General features: G+C 29.5%; 3 protein-coding genes across 4 annotated transcripts; 1 reads left to right on the top strand and 2 right to left on the bottom strand.

Moving 5' to 3' along the window:
* Positions 1-2,940: 2,940 nt before the first annotated feature.
* Positions 2,941-5,404, top strand: LOC126676691 (WRKY transcription factor 71-like). The gene is made up of 3 exons (XM_050370951.2): positions 2,941-3,430; positions 3,761-3,898; positions 4,887-5,404. The coding sequence occupies exons 1-3, from the start codon at positions 3,003-3,005 to the stop codon at positions 5,233-5,235; spliced, it is 915 nt and encodes a 304-aa protein (XP_050226908.1). The 5' UTR covers positions 2,941-3,002; the 3' UTR covers positions 5,236-5,404.
* A 4,120-nt stretch (positions 5,405-9,524) lies between these two features.
* On the bottom strand, positions 9,525-13,763 carry LOC126677879 (probable receptor-like protein kinase At2g42960). The gene is made up of 8 exons (XM_050372694.1): positions 13,200-13,763; positions 12,033-12,733; positions 11,842-11,946; positions 11,563-11,685; positions 11,208-11,378; positions 10,991-11,120; positions 10,659-10,868; positions 9,525-10,022 (listed from the first exon to the last, which is right to left on the bottom strand). The coding sequence occupies exons 2-8, from the start codon at positions 12,686-12,688 to the stop codon at positions 9,885-9,887; spliced, it is 1,533 nt and encodes a 510-aa protein (XP_050228651.1). The 5' UTR covers positions 12,689-12,733; positions 13,200-13,763; the 3' UTR covers positions 9,525-9,884.
* Positions 13,764-16,567: 2,804 nt separating this feature from the next.
* On the bottom strand, positions 16,568-18,926 carry LOC126677880 (uncharacterized). 2 transcript variants are annotated; one of them, XM_050372695.2, is made up of 4 exons: positions 18,647-18,926; positions 18,475-18,573; positions 18,198-18,390; positions 16,568-17,098 (listed from the first exon to the last, which is right to left on the bottom strand). In XM_050372695.2, exons 1-4 carry the CDS (start codon positions 18,821-18,823, stop codon positions 16,956-16,958), a joined length of 612 nt encoding a protein of 203 aa, XP_050228652.1. In that variant the 5' UTR covers positions 18,824-18,926; the 3' UTR covers positions 16,568-16,955. The 2 variants fall into 2 exon arrangements, with proteins under 2 accessions (XP_050228652.1, XP_055961399.1); XM_056105424.1 differs by having other exon boundaries at positions 18,475-18,529; positions 18,647-18,732.
* Between the last annotated feature and the right edge of the window lie 1,343 nt (positions 18,927-20,269).

Below are 20,269 nucleotides of genomic sequence, written 5' to 3'. Positions count from 1 at the left end.
CGATGGTTTGAATATTCTGAAAATTAGCTACCCAATGATCATCATTTGGTTATATTTCCTCTATTATAATAGAATTGTCCATTTTGATAAAAAAAAAATTGTCTTGAAACTCTTGTCCACTTCTAAAAAATAATAATTTTTAAACTCAATTTTATTATACTACTCGTATTTAAAAACTACAAATAAACTAACATTTATTGATATATATATATATATATATGTATGTATATATAAGTAAATTGAAAGTAGACTCTATGTTAAATCAGAGTATTGATAAAAAAATATAAATAATATGGACAATTATATTAGAACGAGGGAGTATATGGATAAAAAAATATGTGTCATATAGCTATATCCATTTGTATAGTGTAGCTTGGGTAAATAAAATTAATTATTTAAATTAAATAAATTGATAAATTTAGAAAATATGAGGATAATAAAACAGTTAATATTTTATTTGAAATGTTCAGGTTTAATGTTATAAAAATTCACTAATTTTATATATTTTTTTTAGTTCAGTCACATTTTTTAAAATTTGTTATAGACACCATTTTTTATATTTATTTTTTTAAATACATACACCATGTTAATATAGTATTTATTTATTTGTTAAAAATAACTTCCACCTCAGTAAATTACTGTCATGAATGAGTATCATTTTAGTATTGTATATGAATTTCAAAAAATAATTTTTTTTATATTTTTATAACAAACTTTTATGAAATATGATTAAATTAAAAAAAGTATAAAATTAAAGAATTTCTATAGTACTCTCACTTAAATAAGCTAGAAGAGAAAGAAGAAAAAAAGCAATGATTGTGGATGGAGAAGAATGAAATAGGACAAAAAACCAACAAATAAAAGCTATGCAAAAAATAATTCGGACGTAACGAAATTGTGGAAGAATTATTTAAATAGAAATGATGACGTCAGCATCACGCCACCATTGCATAATAGAAAAAGTCTCCCACGTGTTAACTGGGGTCAAAGTGACGGTGCCGAATTAAGGACACGTGCTTAGCCCTAATCCTTTAATTGGAGAAGATAATGTTAATTGACGATTTGTTATTATTACCCCACATCCTTTATTACTTGACTCTGAATGCTTCTCATTTCCCTCCATTTTTCTTTCTTTTATTTTTTCAATCACTTGGTTCAAAAGAATATATACAAAAAATATTTGCATATAACCCATTATGTTAAACTAAAATCAAACTTTCTAAACCAACAGAGTTGGTCCAAATAGTAACCTGCTTGATATCATTTAAATAAAAATTCAGATTCAAGACTTGTAAATACAGAAAATTTCTATTTAAGTCATATGAGTTGATCCAGATTAATAAAAGCGGAGTCCTGAAAACCAGATGAACAACCAAAAAAATAATTATTTACTTTCTGCTAATTCAGAGTTATTTGATACTTTAATTGGAATTTATCTTTTTCTTTCAACAATTGATAATTGTATACAATTAATAGTATTAAAAAAATATTACTCTAAAATGGGATAAAATTGACAAATTTGTAACGTCAGGGTAGGATTGAAAAGGAGATGAAAGATCGGAATTTTTAAGACATTAGCCTAAATAATATTATTACAGCCTCATGTAACAAATTAAAGTTTAAGTGAATTAATTAATCATTTAATATGCTACCAGAATTTTATAACTGAAAAGTTTAGAATTTAATCACTAATATTAAATAAATAAATAAAATAAATCTATATTTATTTACAATTAAAATTACAAGTACTTGCATGTATATAGAAATATATAAAAAATAAAAAGATTATTGTTATTGAAATGTATATATAATCTTAATGGTGAGTTGTTTGTCTTATACTCCATCTGTCCCAATAGATCTAATAAATAATTATTTTTAGAATAAATTTTTCTACATTATCTATATTTAAAATCTATTCATCAACGTTTTGTTAGTATTTATTTTTATTATTTATTAAATAATAAGAATATAATTATATTTTTGTAAACTGTATAAAATAATGAAAGTGGATAGTCCTAAAATAAAGGGAGTATGAAATATTGATACAAAACATAAGGCTACTAGGTATTAAATTGATAATTTTAGGTACAATTATGAATCATTGCTGATTTTTTTTTTTTTTGAAATCATTGCTGATTTTTTTTAAAATATGAAAGTCCGTATATATTCCTAATAATACATGCACTCGGGTTCATTTAAATTAAGTCAATATAACGTTTCTATGATTTGATTATCAGAACATATACTCTTTTTAATAAATACGTTATATAAATTATATCAAGGTTAAATTTGATCAACTAAAAATCTACATGCAAAATTAGTTTATTTTTTTCAAATGAAGATTAAACAATTTCATTCTTACTCCCGGGATGATTCTAACCCAGATATATTATTACTACTAAACCAAGTTTTGATTTTTAGGTTGATGAAGTAAGTATATTATTCTTTTATGAGAAAGTAAGTACAAATATTATTACTACTATATATGCATATGTGGTATATTATCATTACGATACCAAGTATTGATTTTTCAGTAAACAAGTGATGAGAGTGGAGATTAACCAAACCTACTCTCTAAATTATTCTCTCCCCCTCTACAAAAGTAGATAATGTGTTGCTTTTATATTTGAAATAATTAAAAAGAATTACTTAATAAACAAAAAATAATTTATTACACTGAACATAAAAGTCCACTTTTACTAGATAAAAAAAAAGAATTACCTACCAAGGGGGTTGGTCCAAGTGCCAAGCAGTTTGATATCGCTTAAAGAAGATATTGAGTTCGAGCTTTTATGCATGGAAAAAAAACCGCTGGCAGATTCACCCACTATACCAAGTGTACGACGCGCGGATCAAATCCGGATTAGTCAGGGCAAAATCTTAAAAACCGGAATGGGTAACCAAAAAAAGAAGAATTACCTAAAACCCTCTTTATCTCACATCTTTCAGTGTAGTTTCGTATATCTCTTCTCCTCCTCTTCTTTTTTCATCAATAATTTCATATGTCAAATGAAAAGAAAAATCCATACAAATATGATCCTTCTAATTATTATTCCTACCAACAAGGAGGATTAAATTCTTCATTATTTAATGATCATAATCAGCAAATAGTACAAGCTTCTGATGATTCAATTCCGTATATGAGCTTCAGTGACTATTTCCATGGCTCTATGGATTATAATACATTATCAAGAGCTTTTGATATGTCTTGTTCCTCATCATCTGAGGTAATGATCAATCCCACGGATGATAATCCAAACAAAATTGGTGTTTCTGGAGAATCATCAACCACCATTGAAAACGCTTCGACGTCGATATCTTCTTGTTCTAATGATGCAGCAGCTGAACAAGATTCAGACAAGATCATGAAAGAAAATAAAAACCAGAAGCTAAAAGAACATGATGAAGAAAATTCTGATGATAAGAAAGTGTACGTTTAAAGAATTTTTAATTTTTTTTTCTATTTTAAGTGTTTTTCTATTGCCTATTATGATAAAAAAGGATTTATATTCTTCTGTAGATATGAATTCTATCTGGGTGCTGTTGATTAATTTTGAAACAATTAATGAAGTGAATAAAATATAAGATGATTGGAAACCCTAATAATATAGTAGGGGATTTTATTAAAAATTAATAAAAAAAACGATCATGGTGCATGCATGTTCCTGCATTTTGAAGATCTTTCTTCTAGATGTATATAATTAATAATCATTTTTTAACTTAAAATGGTTTGAGTTTATGTTTTTTTCCTTAATTTTAGGAGCAAGCAGAAAAAGGAGAAAAAACAAAGAGAGGCGCAGTTTGCATTCTTGACAAAGAGTGAGATTGATAATCTTGAAGATGGATATAGATGGAGAAAATATGGACAAAAGGCAGTCAAGAATAGCCCTCATCCAAGGTAACTAATTATACTGTGTGAAGGCTAATTAAAAATATATACTCGGCGTAAATACGTTAGTAAGGTGTTCTTTTAATTTAAGTAAAGTCTCGGATTCAAACCACACTCATATATGCAGCCGTTAAAATTTATATTAGAACTTTATCTCTCATAAGGGACCTACTCTTTTTCTTAGACTTTATACTTACAAATCCTGATCTGAATTTAGATCATTAGCAAGATCAGAATTTATAAGAAAAAATGAAAGAAAAAAACAAATCAAATTCAAAGAACAGGTAAAAATATATTAAGAATTAATTTAAATATGAAAAGTGTAAAAGTATTGTTTTATAGTTAAAATTCTTTTAGAACACCTAATGCATTATAAATTGTTATTTTAAAATGGCTTCGAAGAATTAATTTTAAAAACCGATTTTTAACTTCTTAAAGTTCATAAACCTATCTATCTATATACTCAGCTGCATTAAGGATTCAAAGAATTGAAACATCGGCCATGAAGATATATTTAGAGCGTATTAACTACATAACAGCTAACACTAACACTTTTCACATCCTTCATTCACATAAACTTTGCCTTTAAAATTGTATAGAATTGCTTTTGTCTACTCTAAAACTTATCGGACATTGTTGAGATTTATGTTGAATTTAAAAATATAATACAAAGGTGCGTAATCCGTTTCAACTTTTATAAACTGTTTGAACAAATTAATAAATTTTTTCATTGTTTCTTTCATCAGTTTCAACAAATATTTTTGTGGATACTAAACTGTATATACTTTTTAGAAAAAAATACCCACGTATTATTTGTTATATTGAAGTTTTATTTTCCAACAACAATAGATTATCCAATTTAATCCTGCCCTATCTATGTAGCCGACGGATTACCTACGCGGAAAAGTTGGAATTAAAGACAAAACTAAGTAGCATACGGACCGATAACCCTTCACATGCATATACTAACCTAGGTCATTGGTTATGATCCTTGCAGAAGTTATTACAGATGCACCACCCAAAATTGCACAGTCAAGAAACGAGTAGAGAGATCATTCCAGGACCATTCAATTGTTGTCACCACCTACGAAGGAAAACACAACCACCAATGCCCCTCCTCACTTCGAAGAAATGCTGCCGGAATAATGCTGTCACCTTCGTATCTTGCATCGACACCAATGGCATTTGCAGCCGATCCGGCCACCATTTCTCAGGAGCTCCTCATTCGACTGCTTCCTCCAATTAATGAAGGTGACGATTTTGTCCATGTTCCTCGCGATTATGGCCTATTGCAGGATTTGGTTGCCTCCTTCCACCATAAAGAACAGCCATTAATTCTTCATTAGGTATTTTCTAAGTGAGCTATATTTCAGTGTTTATTTCTAAATATTTTCTATATATGTTGGTCTAAGCTGTAACATCACACATTTGAAATATGTGAGTGATTTGTATTGTTTATAAATTATAATGATATTGCTATATATAGCTATCAAATTAACTTGGATTAATTAACAATATTGAATGTGTTAAATAGGTTATTATATTTATTATTATGCGAGGTTAGTCTGTTCTTTTTATTTATTTAGCTTAATACATCTATATATCATTTCTTGTATTGTTTTCGGATTGAGCATGTCTATTCTAATCTTAAGATTCATATTCTTGTATGTATCTCCTTTTCCTTTCAATCAAGAAATGTTCAATCTCTTATTAATGTTATAAGAATATTAATTTAAATTAGTTGAGTTCGAATTATAGTTAACTCAAATTAATTTGATAATCAGATGTTAAACATAAAATAGACTTATACTTATTATAGGTGGTAATAAAGCGGACTTTAACATTATTGTAATGAGTCGGGCCTGAAAGAGAAAGAAGCATAAATGAAGAAGACATTTGAAATGCGGTCTTGATCTGAATTTGAGGCTGAAGATGTCGCCAATTTAAAGAGACTTTTTAAATCGACTTGAGTTAACTGTTGTACATATATCAATTAATTGTTACTTCCAAAAAATATTGAGCTAATTGAATTCCAATTCTGATTATTTTAAAATAATTGGAAAGTTGAATTTTTAAGTATCGCTATAATAATTAGGCTAAATCCATTTTGAGATTTTTAAACTATAGGACTTTTGATATTTGGTCCATCATCTTCACTTTTATTTTCTCTGGTCCCTAAATTTCTATATTTTGGTCAATTAGATTCTTAAATGAATCTTCGTTTATGGTGCCAATTGAACTGAACTATGAGCTGAAATAATGATAAAATACAAATTTTAAAAAACCTTTAATCAAGTCATATTCCATTGTATTAAATTTAAAATATTGAAGTTAATAAAATAAACAAGACAATTGATATTACTATTAGTACTAGAAATATATCTAATTTAGGTTAACATTACAACAAGAATCTTAAATAAATCAACTCCAACGGACGAGTTTCCATTTAAAGACCCTATTGATAAAAAAAAAAAATTAAGGACTGGAGGAGATAAAATTAAAAATGAAGGATAGGAATTCCGGGCCGCATGGCCTCTAAGGCAGCTCCTAATCAAAATTCCACTAATTTTATATTCTGGATTGCTAAACACCGCCCGGTTTTACTTACCACCGCACAGGCAAAAGACATTTCTGCCCTTTTAGCAAAATTTTGAAAAAAAAAGTTCTCTCAACTCATTCGAATACATTCGAACAAATACGTAAAAAATCGATTAAAATGACGAACAACGAGTACAATTCATCGGATAACGAGTATCGACGTTCGGAAACAACCCCCGATAAATTTTTTTTTTAAAAAAACTCGAAATAAATAATTTTTTTAAATTTTTTTAAGGAGGGACGTTTACATTTCACGTCCTCTCCAGAGGAGGGGACGCCGCTTTCCGGCGTCCTCTCCTCTGGTGGGGACGCTGGACGTCCCCTTTTCAGGCGGAGGGGACGCCGGAAAAACAGAAAAAAAAATTAAAAATTATTTTTTATCTCGAAAAAGCCGGAACATATTGTTTCCGACTGTCGGTACTCGTTTCCCGACGAATTATACTCGTTATCCGTCATTTTACTCGACTTTTTACGTAGTTGTTCGAGTGTGTTCGAATGAGTTGAGAGAACTTTTTTTTTTGATATTTTGCTAAAGGGGTAAAAATGTCTTTCGCCTGTGCGGTGCTAAGTAAAAGGGGGCGGCGAATAGCAAAACCCTTTATATTTGAATCCCTTCTTCCATGACTTCTATTCTAACGGCAGTGTTGATTTTTTTTACATCTATGCATAACTAATCTTTTTTTAAATCTAATTAACCGTTGTGATGCTTCGAAAATAATACCAAATAAATAAATTGATTGATATCTAATAAAATTAATAGAAATTATATCATTGAACGACAACCTCTAGTCAATTGTCAATTCAATTGCACAAACATATTTCAGCTTAAATGTCAATTGTACATACATATTTTCAATTCCTGCAAATAAAAATCAAATTTAAGAGTTAGATTAACTTTTTTTATTTTAATAATTAGAGCTTTTGATTAGTCAACTAATTAATAGGTATAACTAACAGAAGGATCAGCAATAAAACAACAGAAGAAAAATAATTGACTTTTTAAGGAACCGCAGGTAAATAGGGATTGCAAACTAATAACATGAAGTATTAATAATTATATCTTTTTTTTACGGTAATTGGAAAGAGGAGCGCTTGTGGGAGGATTTGAATCCGCGACAGTTTGAAATCCAGCGTTTATACCATTTGAGATACAACTCTTTGGTTAATAATTACATCTTAATTATATCAGCACATATGTATGACATAAAATTAAAGAAATTATGCATTTTAGCGCATTTAATTCTTTGAATGTAGTGAAATGATTATGGATTATACAAGCATGGCCTATTGGACTCATTTGACATACTTATTTTCAAATAAGTCAAATATAAACTCTTATAAATATGATATATTTGATCCATATAGTTAAATATGTTGAAAATGAATCATTATAACAAAATATATTTAATTTATTTAAAGTTATTTATTTAAATAAATTAAATATGAATAATGCCACACCAACAAGATTTTTCTTTAAATTTATAAATAAAATTTGTAGAATATTGATTTTAAAGACAATCTGTATCATTCTTAAAAATAATAAATTTTAACTTTTTCATCTAAGAGATTTAATCTCAAATAAAAAAAATAGAAAATTAAAATCTATACATTTTTAATCAGATTTTTCTTATTAAATAATAAATTTCCAATAAATTCATAAAAGTTATAAATTTTAATTAAATCCATAAAAGTTATAAATTTCAATTAAATCCATAGAAGTTATAAATTTCAGTTAAATCCATAAATTTTTTAAATTCCATTCATCTATAAGGATATCTATAAGTATGAGATATGGAAATGATTGTAGTACACGAAAAGGCAAAGCAGGGGTTGCTGATATTGAAAGGAAACAAATACCAATAATTTTATATCAGGTTGTAAATTCATTTATAATTTTCAAATTTCTAAGTAAATGTAGATAGCAAACATTTTATTTTAACTAAAAATATACATTTTACTCTGAATTAAATTTATATATAATTAAAAGAATAGAAATTATATAATTCACTAGATTAATCACGACTAGACTTGTTCAAGCGTCTGATACGCTCGGCACATCCCTATTGGACGGGGCTTGGTTAATGGGATTTCATCTCAAGTTTATGCCGAGCCTTAGTCTGAACTTCTCATATAAGCCCGAAAAAATCCCCGCCCGTTTATATAGAATGTAATAGTCGAGTTTGAACTTATCATATAAAATTAGTAAAGTCTAGCAGATCCGATATGAAGTATGAACATGTCTAATCACGAGTGGTCCATGTAAAAAATTAGATTATTCGAATGAAATGTTTTTAAAATGAATTGAATTTAAGCGAATATTCTTTTAGATCATATGAGTCAAATTAACGAATTAGGTTAAACTGAATCAGCTCAGCAAGGGACAATACAGTGAGAAACTGAATAAAAAAAGAAAGAACATTCTGCGGAAGCTGACGAAATAATAAGTCAAAAATTAAGACCGTTACATTTCCAATTCCCAATAAGTCAAATCTTTCTATTTTCAAACTTAGCTGCTCCTTTTTAACTCCCCAAAACTACTCTCTCTGTCTCTTTTGTACTATTTCCATTTCCTCCACTCTTTTTACTCACTCAATTTAAAATATCAGCACAAGAATTTAAAAGATAAATTATCGGTCCAATTTTTTTTCAATAAAACTTCGTATAATTATAATATTCTTTGTTAAAAGTCTCAAAAACCCTCTCATTTTAGAGATCTCCAGTTTTCGGTGTGATTCCGAAGATTTACCGGTCCCCAACTTCCCCCGACTGTGCACAACCCTAGTAGACATAAAGAGTGAGTTGCCTAAAAGTTTCCCTTCATACTTGAGGAAGAAGTCAAGGGAGTAATATGACTAACATAACAACATAAAGATATCTAAAAAGTAGGAGATGAAGCATAGTGGAGAGGAAATGATTGTAACGCAAGAAAAGGCAAAGTGTAAGGAAACAAATACTGAACCGATTGTGATAAAAGAAATAAGCATTAGACACAATGATGTCTAATACTAAATAAATATTATTTAGAGACAGCATAATATGAATAAGAAAAAGTGAGACCAAATTAATCATTCTGTGTTGCAAAAAAGAACAGTGAAGTCAAAAGCAAAACAAAAGATGAAAAAATAAAAGAAACTTATGTACAACAAGAATCTAACCCTATTAGACACATTTTACCTCTTTTTATGGGATTGAAAACACCTCTTCATCAGTCCAGATGAAGGAAACTCTACCGAATGAGAAACGCCGGTGATGGAACTCACCTACCGTTTGTGAACCCACTTTCTCCTTTGTCGTACGGGAAACACTCTTCAAAAGATGAACTTTTAGCTGTATATTTTACGTGAGTAAATTTATGGTTTAATTCTAATTGATGTGCGGAAGCAACTATTCTCCCGGATCATGTTTGTAATTCTTTTCCGTGGTTTGTGTCGGTGGCGTTGCTCTCTGAATCTCCCAACTTGTTTTCCATGTCGTTTGATTCTTTCAAGGATTCTATTTCCATGCTTGTGGTTCGACTCTTTCTATTCCTCCGATCCTGATGCAATGATTTTAAGAATTAGCTATATAGGCTTCTCTGTAAAACAAGTACCATAATGAACAATTTCACTAGCTCGGAAGACTTTTTAAATCCTCCATTGCCATGACTGAAACTGGAGAATTATTTCAGGAAATATAGAGCATGTTAAGAAACATTGCTAAAAACAACCCTAAAAATTTAAGATTTGTATCGAAATCTCCACCCCAAAATACAGTCACCACCACTCTTACTTGGAAACAGGTAATAATAAAGTGCAAGCCTGGTGTTAGCTAGAGTATAGGCACAGTAATTACGGGTCGTCTTCAAGAGAGAAACAAAATGGACAACGGAAAAAATGTTGTCGATCGTCATGCACACTCTCGAGCATCAATACATCATAGTCATACACCATGAAAAGTAATAATATCAATAGCAGCATTCGATTAAGTAAATATTTTATTTTAAATAACAGCGCTTACAAAGCACACTGGTTATTATTTTTTCAGTTTCATCGATAAGAAGTATAGGTGTGATGACAAAGTGCTCGACTTACATCTTTTGAGGAAACAAATCAAGAGGGCATGGAAGTGACAAGAACAGTATGGAACTAGAGCTGTCAAAACGAAAAAAGGAAGTAACAGAAAAATTTCATACCTCACGGAATGGATATTCATCTGCTTCAAGCATTCTTACAACATGACTCATCTTAGGTCTCTTTTCTGAATCAGGATCAACACATCTAAGTGCAACCAATAAAGCACGTTTCAGCGCTCGTGTTGCTGGCTTAACTTCAAGGTTTGGGTCAACAACTTCCTCGGCCCTTCTTGTCCCCACCATTATCTTTAGCCACTCCACAAGATTGACCTGCCATGTGCATATGATGCTCAGTGGAAACTCTAACAGGATACAGTTACTTCTCTTTCCATAAGCACGGGGATGCAAACAGAAAGAAGAGAGAATATCATAAAATTGTATCAAAATTAAACCTCGGTAGCAGGCCTAGAATAGTCCACAGGGTCCCTCCCAGTAACTGCTTCTAGCAGCAGGACCCCGAAGCTATAAATGTCGCTCTTCTCATTTAGTAAGCCTGTATTGGCATATTCTGGTGCAACATATCTGATTTTCACAACAAAGAAGCTCATCACAAAGCTGCTTTATAATTTCATGTGCAGTTGAGGAATTTTTTAAAAAAAATACACATACCCAAATGTACCCATAACTCTAGTTGTAATGTGGCTCTCTCCTGAGTCGAGGAGTTTTGCCAACCCAAAATCAGAAACCTTAGAATTAAACTCATCATCAATCAGGATATTGCTCGACTTTATGTCTCGATGAACAACCTTTGGTTCTATTGCTTCATGCAAATAGGCAAGCCTGAAATCACACGCATCAGCTAATTTTTAATTCAACATTGTAAGTGACTGAAATTTCAAACCTTCCAATCGAAAAGAATCAAGCTATTGAACTAAGTCATCTGATAAACCTTTTTCCTAGGAAAAAAAGGCAGGCAGTTCTGAACATGAAATTTAAAATAAGCCAAGTAGGAAGAAAAACTTACGCCTTAGCAGTGCCAAGAAGAACTTTCATGCGAGCCTCCCAGGTAAGCGTACCATGATGCCGCATAGCTCCATGCAGCCACTGTTCTAAATTGCCATTATTCACATATTCGTAGACAAGCATCCTACACAAGAAAATGTAAGATTTTGTACATAAACTGATTAAAGTTCAAAATGAAAACTTCCGAACAAAAGACTTAACAAAAAATACTAAATACATGATATTAGTAAATAAGAAAAGTGAGAGTAGAAAAGAAGTAATAAAGGTAACTAAATAATACCTATGGACTCCTTCAATACAGTAGCCAAGTAGGCGCACAAGATTCTTATGTCGAACATGACCAATAGCCTCCACTTCAACTCGAAATTCCTTCTCTGCCTGTCCACTACATCCCATTGTAGAAGTAACAAAATAAGAAGCTACATCAAGAGAATACAAAATTAAGGGAAGATGTCTTTTGAGTATCCTTACAGATTGTTAAGAAGCTTCTTCACAGCTACCTCAGTTCCATTGACTAGTGTACCCTTGTAAACAACCCCATATCCTCCCTCACCAAGAACATTTTCTGCCGTAAAGCGATTCGTTGCAAATTCGAGATCCCTAAGTGTAAACCAATGACCCCATCCAAGATGCGAGATTTCTGGCAAGCCAATTAAGGGGGAGGCTGTCACAAGACCTGCATACGACAATGAAGACTGCTTCCTTGCTGCCCCCGAGCTTCCTTCTTCTCCTGAATGTGAACTAAATCCTCTTTCGTGATGATAAATTGAGCTACTCTGGCTGGCATTATCATGATCACTCGATTTGCTCATCCCCAAATGAACCATCATCTTTTCTGAATTTTTATCACTTGATTTATCATTGACTGTTAGAAACAAACTCTCAGGATGGTCATTTACATTCTGAGCCGCAACCCTGTCGACCTTAATATCCTTAGACACATTTGGTATTTGAGAAACGGAGAACTTGTCTACCGATCTTCTTGTTTTCCGACGAAATGTAAGCCATACAGATAAGATACCAAGAATCAAAAATATAAATGCTCCAACAGATACAGCAATCAAAACCCATAATTTCAAACCCAAAACTGGTTTTGATAGCTCTGAACTCAAACTCTCAGATGACATATCTGATCCTCAAATCAACAACCAAATTATTTAACACATGCCCACCTGGCATACAAAAAACATGTCATTTAACTCCAAACACATCACAATAGCTAACACATATATGAACTTTTGAGGCTCCAACAGAAAGATTAAATGTGAATCACCACCATAGATAAAGAAACTCAATGCACCAAAACTATTAGACTATCCTACAAAATCAATTCTCAAATCTCAAAAACACAAAAACACAAAATTTAGTGAAATGCATCTATTTTAACTTTGAACAAATTACACAATTTGCCAATTAAAAAGCAATGGGGCAAAAAAGAAACTAAATAAAAGGAAAACAAATGAATGAAACTAAAACTACTTCCTCTAAAATTCAGCAAATAAACTTATAGGATAAATGCAGCAGAAAATAAAGACTAAATAGCTAAAATTTTTTTTGAAAAAAAAAGAAAGAATAGAATCACTTATGATTGAAGTAAAAGAAAAACCTTGAAAAATAAAAGAAAAGAAAAGAATTTACCTTTACAAGCGATCTAAGGGCAATGAATAACAATAAAAATTATAAAAAATTGCAAGCTTTAGCCTCCTTGATCTTCTCCTTGAGAAGCAACAAATTAAACAAAAAGGTCTAATCTTTTGATGAGATTGAACAAGCTTATAGATAAAACCAATGAACCCAGAAGCAAGAAAGGCTCCAAAAGGGAAGAGTGAGGAGTAGTTTAGAAGCACAAAAAGTGGTGGGGAGAGACTGTAAAATATAACTCAAAGTGGGGCAAAAAGAGAAATAATAAAAATGTGAAATTTGAAGGGAAAATGTGAGGAGAGGGCTAAAAAGGGAAGAGATAGGTGAAATGGTTGGTGGGTATTAGTGTATATGTGAAACAAAAAAGGTGGAAAGAAAAAGAAAAGGGAAGCTTGGTTTGCAATGGAGGAAACCACAGTTAGATAAATACAGTAAAGGAAAAGCAAAAATGAAAGAGAAAGTGGTGGCATTTATAACCATATAGTAATATTATACTACCAAAACTAAATAAATTAAATTTAACAACTCAACACAACTCAAAAGCTAAGCAAAAATGGAAGAGTGAAAGTGACTGAAAAATTGAAATTAAGAAGAAAAAAAAGAGTCAACATAAAGCATTAGGGAGAAGGAACTCTTCAAATCTATAATAATTTCTAGTTTTCTTTTAAATAAAGATTTGTTTTGAGAGGTTTATTTGAATAGCAAATGGTTTCTTCTTCTTTTTCTTGTCTACCTGAAAAAACAATGTTATTAGCTTTTTTTGACAACTTTTTATTTTTTTTATTTTTTATTAGTGTGATAGTTTGATAGTTTTATTTATTTATAATTAAAGATATTTTAATTTTAATTTTATAACAATTATATACTATAAATGATTTTTTTGTTAAAATTAACGAAAGAATAGATTTTTATTTTTGAAAAATTGTGACAAAGATTAAGAATAATTAATCTATATCTATACTATATATAAAAGCACGGATTGGGGGGGATGGACAAGCAAATTTACTGAATAATCTTTTTCAGTTTCCTACTAAATAAAGATTTTATAGTCATTAACTAATTAGTTATTTAATTAATCACGATTGTAATTAAAATCCTAATTAAAATAGGTAGCTAAATTATCTTCAATTTAGTTTTTAGTATGTAAAAAATAACTAAATTGTCTCCAAATTAGTAGGAATACCTATCTTTTAGTTTGATTGAACTACAAAATTAAAATATTGTATTTGATCAATATATTATTATTTAAATTTCTATCTTATTATTTTTAAAGATAGAAATTAATAAAATTAAGTTAATTATTTAATTATGGTTATTATAAAACCAAAAAAAGAATAAATTCAGTATGGAAAAAAAATTTATAACCGAATATATTATATTTACTTTTACAAAAATTCTTAACTAATTTAATATTAGTTATAAATAAAAATTGATATAATTATACTAAATTTACTAATATGTTCATTGATGAGTTACGTTACGAGCGCGAAACTAGTATCAAATAAAAAAAGGGATACTAATTTATCATGCAAACTAAACCTTTTTTAATTCTTACATACAGTAGACCCTTTAATAATTAATATATAATAAATTAATAATTTTAATAATTAATAAAAATTAATGAAATCAATTTTTATAGGGATTATTTCCAAATACATGTGTTTTATAGAGTATTTACAGCATTTTGGCTCATCTTTCCCATATTTACTACGCTACCTATTTTTCTAACTTATTTACAAAAATACCCACTATATATAGAAGTCTTATCTCATTTTAGATTAAATTTTTACAGTCACTACTTTTCCGTTCGTCTACTTCCGATGGATTTCTCGTCGTTTCCGGTCGTTTTTCCGTTCGCGCTCGTCTGTTCATCTCTTCCGTTCGCACTATGAATTTCTCGACTCGTTTTTAGATTTGTGTAATTTTTTAGGTTTTTTGTAATGATTTAAATATTTTATAAATAAATTATTATAGATCTAATATTTTTTTTATTAAATTGTTCTATTATTCATATAATTATTTATTTTGTCTTTCTCTTATTCATAGATTTATTTATTGTTGCTTGTAAAAAAACAAATTAATTTATATTGCATTTGTAGTAATTTTATAATATATTTACGTTTTAGTGTATTTTAGTGTATTTCTGGTGTTTTTTGGGATATCAATATTTTTTTGGTGTATTTCAACCGTTATTTAGTATATCTATGGTGCATTTACAGTGTTTATGGTGTATTTGCAGTGTTTTCATGGTGTAGATCATAAAAACACTACAAATGTCATAAATACATTATATATACACTATTGTTACACTATAACAAAATAAAAAAAAATCAGGAAAAAAATATATAAAAAGAAAAATAAATTATTAAAAATGAAAAATAGGGCTGTGCAATCGGTCAGTTCGGTCAACCGAACCGAAAAAATTAAAAACCAAAATTGGAAACCGAAAAAGGTATTTGTGAAATTAAAAAAAAAGGTATTTTTCGTAAATAAAAAAAGCCAGAAAAGAAAAGTCAAAACTTGACAGGTAAAAGTGTAAATAAGTTACCGAAACATGTATTTCAGGAAATTGCCACATTTTTATATTGCGTCTTATTTAATATTTAATAAATTAATAATCTTAATAATTACTAAATTTTTAATTCATCATGCATATTATTTATTAGAGGGTTGATTGTATATACAATACGAGAGAATAATACATCTTCCTCTTTTAATTTTAATTTTTACATACAATACGAGAAAATAATATTTTTTGCCCTTTTTAATTCTAATTTCTGGCTATTCCCTTGCTCATGCCCTCTATATATAGTACTAATTTATATCTTCATTCATTTTATTTGGAAATCAGAGCCTTTATTTTTATTTTATTTTAGCGTTTTACTTTTTTTTTTATTTAGTCAACTAAGGTAAATGACTTAACTACAAAATTCAACTTAGTTTAATCCTTAAACTTATTTTTTGGCTAGTTGATCATGTGGCTTTTTTTTTTCAATTTGGTGAGTAAATTTTAAATTTCTTTTTTTTTGTTATTAAACTTTAACTTTATTTTTTAAATGGGTTTTTTCCGGTAAAATACATACGCGGCAAACAGATTTTGACACATGGCAATCAGATTTTACTAGTTTTATCTTTAAAATCTGTCACATAAGCAAAAAAATTTGAAGGAAATGTTTTAGGTCAAATTATGTATACATGGAAAGTTTCTAAAAAAACGATGGTTACCACATAAACAGTTTTTGATGGAAAACCTCTCGTTGAGACAAAATTAAAGAGGAGATGCTGCTCCTCCATGAATCAGATCTGTTCCTCCATAATAAATCAGCATGTCATAAATGTTTATTCACATGAAATTACTTCATATCTAAAATAAAAAATAATCTAATCACCAATAATAAACTAACACGTCATAAATTTATTTACACAATAATTTTCAATCTAAAAAAAGAAAAAAAAACATCACTACTGTTTTTATCGGAGCCTCACCGATGTTGTTTATGCCAGTGTTTTAAAAATCGGATCGTACCGGCCAGTCGAACCGGGAACCGGCCAATGGTCCGATCTAAAACCACAAAAACCGATTTTTTGATTGAACCGGTAAAAACCCGGGTGTTGAACGGTGAACCGGAGGTCGAACCGGTAAAAAACCGGTGAATTATAATTTTTTTAAATTTATCAAACCGGTCATTGAACCGGTTGAACCGGGGACCGGTGGCCTCACCGGTTCGGTTTTTAAAACACTGGTTTATGCCTTCACGCTGCCGCCGATGCTACTCCTCCTTCCATCACGATACTGCTTCTGTCGATATTAATTTTGCCCTCCTCCTCATCATCGTCACTCTCCTCCTCATCGTCGTCACTCTCCTCCTCACCATCGTCACTCTCCTCCTCACCATCTGAAAATAACAAAAGAAAGTAATTTCTCAATCAATGAAAACGTCTTATTTACAATGAAACTTGCTTTACATCTGGATTACCCCAAAGTGATGTTCTATTCGCGTAAACTCAAAAAAGGAAGTGAGAAAATAAATCTTAAGACTCCATTAGAGCAACATTAACATAAATGATATGCATAAACTACAAAAATGCAAGCCTACCAAAACTAAGAAAACAGTAACCAACTTCTGAAAATTCAATCACAACAGTACTTTAGGAAATTTATACCGAAAGCGTTGCAAAATCAAAAGAGAAAATACATATCCCGACAAGGTTTCTGCAAAAAAATTCTCTATAAATGGATGGCAGAGAATTCATATTACTTCCAATTATAATAATGTAACCGACCTAAATGATCTATCAATTGCATGCCATAGCAGCCCAATAGCAAAAAAACCCATAGAACCTCACCCATAGCAAGGCATGGAAAGAAGCCAGATACTTAATCTGCACTAATTAGGGGCGTACGTGGTTTGACTTGAATAGTATACCACTAGTATGCTAACCCAGACCAACTATGTTGATATAAAGTTTTCAAACCAAAACCAAACCGAGCATTTATGAAAACCAACAGATTTGGATTGGTGCCGTTTGATGATTTTTTTTTCCAAACTCAGTTTGAATCACCGTTCAATTAATTTGTATTTATATATCAATACCAATATTGATAGTTTGCTAAAATTATATATACGCCACGTATGATAATGTATCCTTCGATTATTTGACTACGAAAGTTGCATTCCCCAGCAAAATATCCTACTAAAAGTTTTACATCAGCTTCATTTCGCAGGAATAGAACCAGCACCTATTAAACGATTTAATAAAACAAATTTATGTAGGACAGTTTTTTCCCTTAATCTATGATGCAAAAATTTAAATATGATAAGCAGATTCTCTTGTTCTAGCAATACATAAAAGTATAGTTAATAATACTGCATGAAGAAATTACTTGGTATAAATGACATAGATTCAACACAATTGTTTAAATCAGACTAAATTTCTTAAGTCGCAAAATAATAAATTAGAACAAACATAGGTTAAAATGCAGAAATGACTTACGTTTTCTTGGTGGTGCTGATCTAATATAGAAAACTTGAGTAGTGGCTGGTCGGTCGTTAAGAGCGATATGGAAGACCAGTGTTCGATAAGTGTGGATGATCCGAGAACACTCTTCTCTAGCAAGAAAGGTTACGTAATACAGAGTTCTCCAATGAGTCGCCCTCCGAATTTGAACTAAATTCATCTTCGGATACTGCATTTTAACATGGTTTAGTTTCATATTAGCATCTCCATTACAATGTATTAAGATGAAAAAAAATAATTGAATATGTATAACCTTGCCAAGATTATTGTACTTTTCAACAGCAATCATAGTACCCTGCTTGATCCATCTGGTGAGTATGGAAAGACCCTCAAAATTGACAGTACGAAATTCCTAATACGTTGTAAAATAATTGAGAAAAACAAACAAGAAATTTTAAAAATCAAATTAAAAAATAAAAAATTACTTGAACATCAAAGTGTTCGTAGTGCTCTTTTTCCTTCTCGTCGTCGCCCTCCTCGTCTTGGTCGGCAAGAGGCAATTCAGAGTCTGATGATGATTCGAAAATTAGTGATAAGTCGATATTAACAAGCTCCTCCCTTAACGTATATACGCAATGATGCGAATCGATTGAGACAAACATAATTAAATCCACACGATCTTTACGACACGCCGGATTGGGAATTCAATTAAACACCATAAACCAATAAACTATAGCTCAAATGGTATAAAAGCTAAACAGCAAACTGTTAGATTGTGAGTTCGATTGAAGCAAATTTACTGAATAATCATTTTCAGTTTATTACTAAATAAAAATTTTATAGTCATTAACTAATTAGTTATTTAATTAATCATAATTAAAATTTTAATTAGAATAGGTAGCTAAATTATCTCTAATTTAATTTTTAGTATGTAAAAAATAACTAAATTATCTCCAAATTAGTAGGAATACCTATCTTTTAGTTTGATTGAATTACGAAATTAAAATACTGTATTTGATTAATATAATATTATTTAAATTGATATCTTATTATTTTTAAAAATATTATTATTAAAATTAAGTTAATTATTTAATTATAGTTATTATAAAACCAAAAGAAGAATAAATTCAGTATGAAAAAAAATTAATAACCGAATATATTATATTTATTTTTACAAAAATTCTTAACTAATTTGATATAATTATAATAAATTTACTAATATGTTTATTGACGAGTTACGTTACGAGCCACGTGCATAGCACGGCGAAACTAGTTATTAAAAAAGAATTAAACATCAGAATTAGGGTTTCCTTTTAAAATACACTCCACCCTCTAATAATTTACTACATAAAAAAAATTGTCCTTCGGGATTCATTTTTTATTTTTCTTTTTTAGAAGAAAGCTTGAATCTTTTTGATACGGCCTTTTGATATTAGATATGAATTTTAAAAATTATTTTAATTTATTTAAACAAAAATATACATAATTTTATTTTATTTTAAGATAAAAACTTTAGTCAATTATGCATAAATTAGTGTAAAATATTTGATCATATGATAGTAATTTAATTTAACTTTTCTAATACTTCAGTTAAGATAGTGAGCATAGACAGATTCCATCAATGCAAATATGCAATCAGAAAAAAAATTAATATTTAAGTCGCATGGTAATGTACTTAAAAGTTTTAATTACTAAAGAATTATATGATAGCATTATAGAAATGAATCATAAGCTAAAATGCTCCAATTTTTTAAAATCTTCTTAATTTTTTTATTAGATTGTATGTGAGGATGATTTTATGTAGCCAATGAGCTAAATTAATTTTTATTTTTGTAATTATATGATATATGGAGTTTAATATTTTAGTTCAAAGCTTCAACATATTGATTAATTATGTCATGCATTTTCAGTTATTTATACTATATATAAAAGCACGGATGGGGGGCAGGCAAATTTACTGAATAATCCTTTTCAGTTTACTACTAAATAAAGGTTTTATTGTCATTATTTAATTAATCACTATTGTCATTAAAGTCCTAATTAGAATAGGTAGCTAAATTATCTCCAATTTAGTTTTTAGTATGTAAAAAATAACTAAATTATCTCCA

This window comes from Mercurialis annua, linkage group LG4 (genome assembly GCF_937616625.2).
Source record: "Mercurialis annua linkage group LG4, ddMerAnnu1.2, whole genome shotgun sequence".
NCBI classification, from domain to species: domain Eukaryota; kingdom Viridiplantae; phylum Streptophyta; class Magnoliopsida; order Malpighiales; family Euphorbiaceae; genus Mercurialis; species Mercurialis annua.
This window is presented reverse-complemented; position numbering and strand designations above follow the sequence as displayed.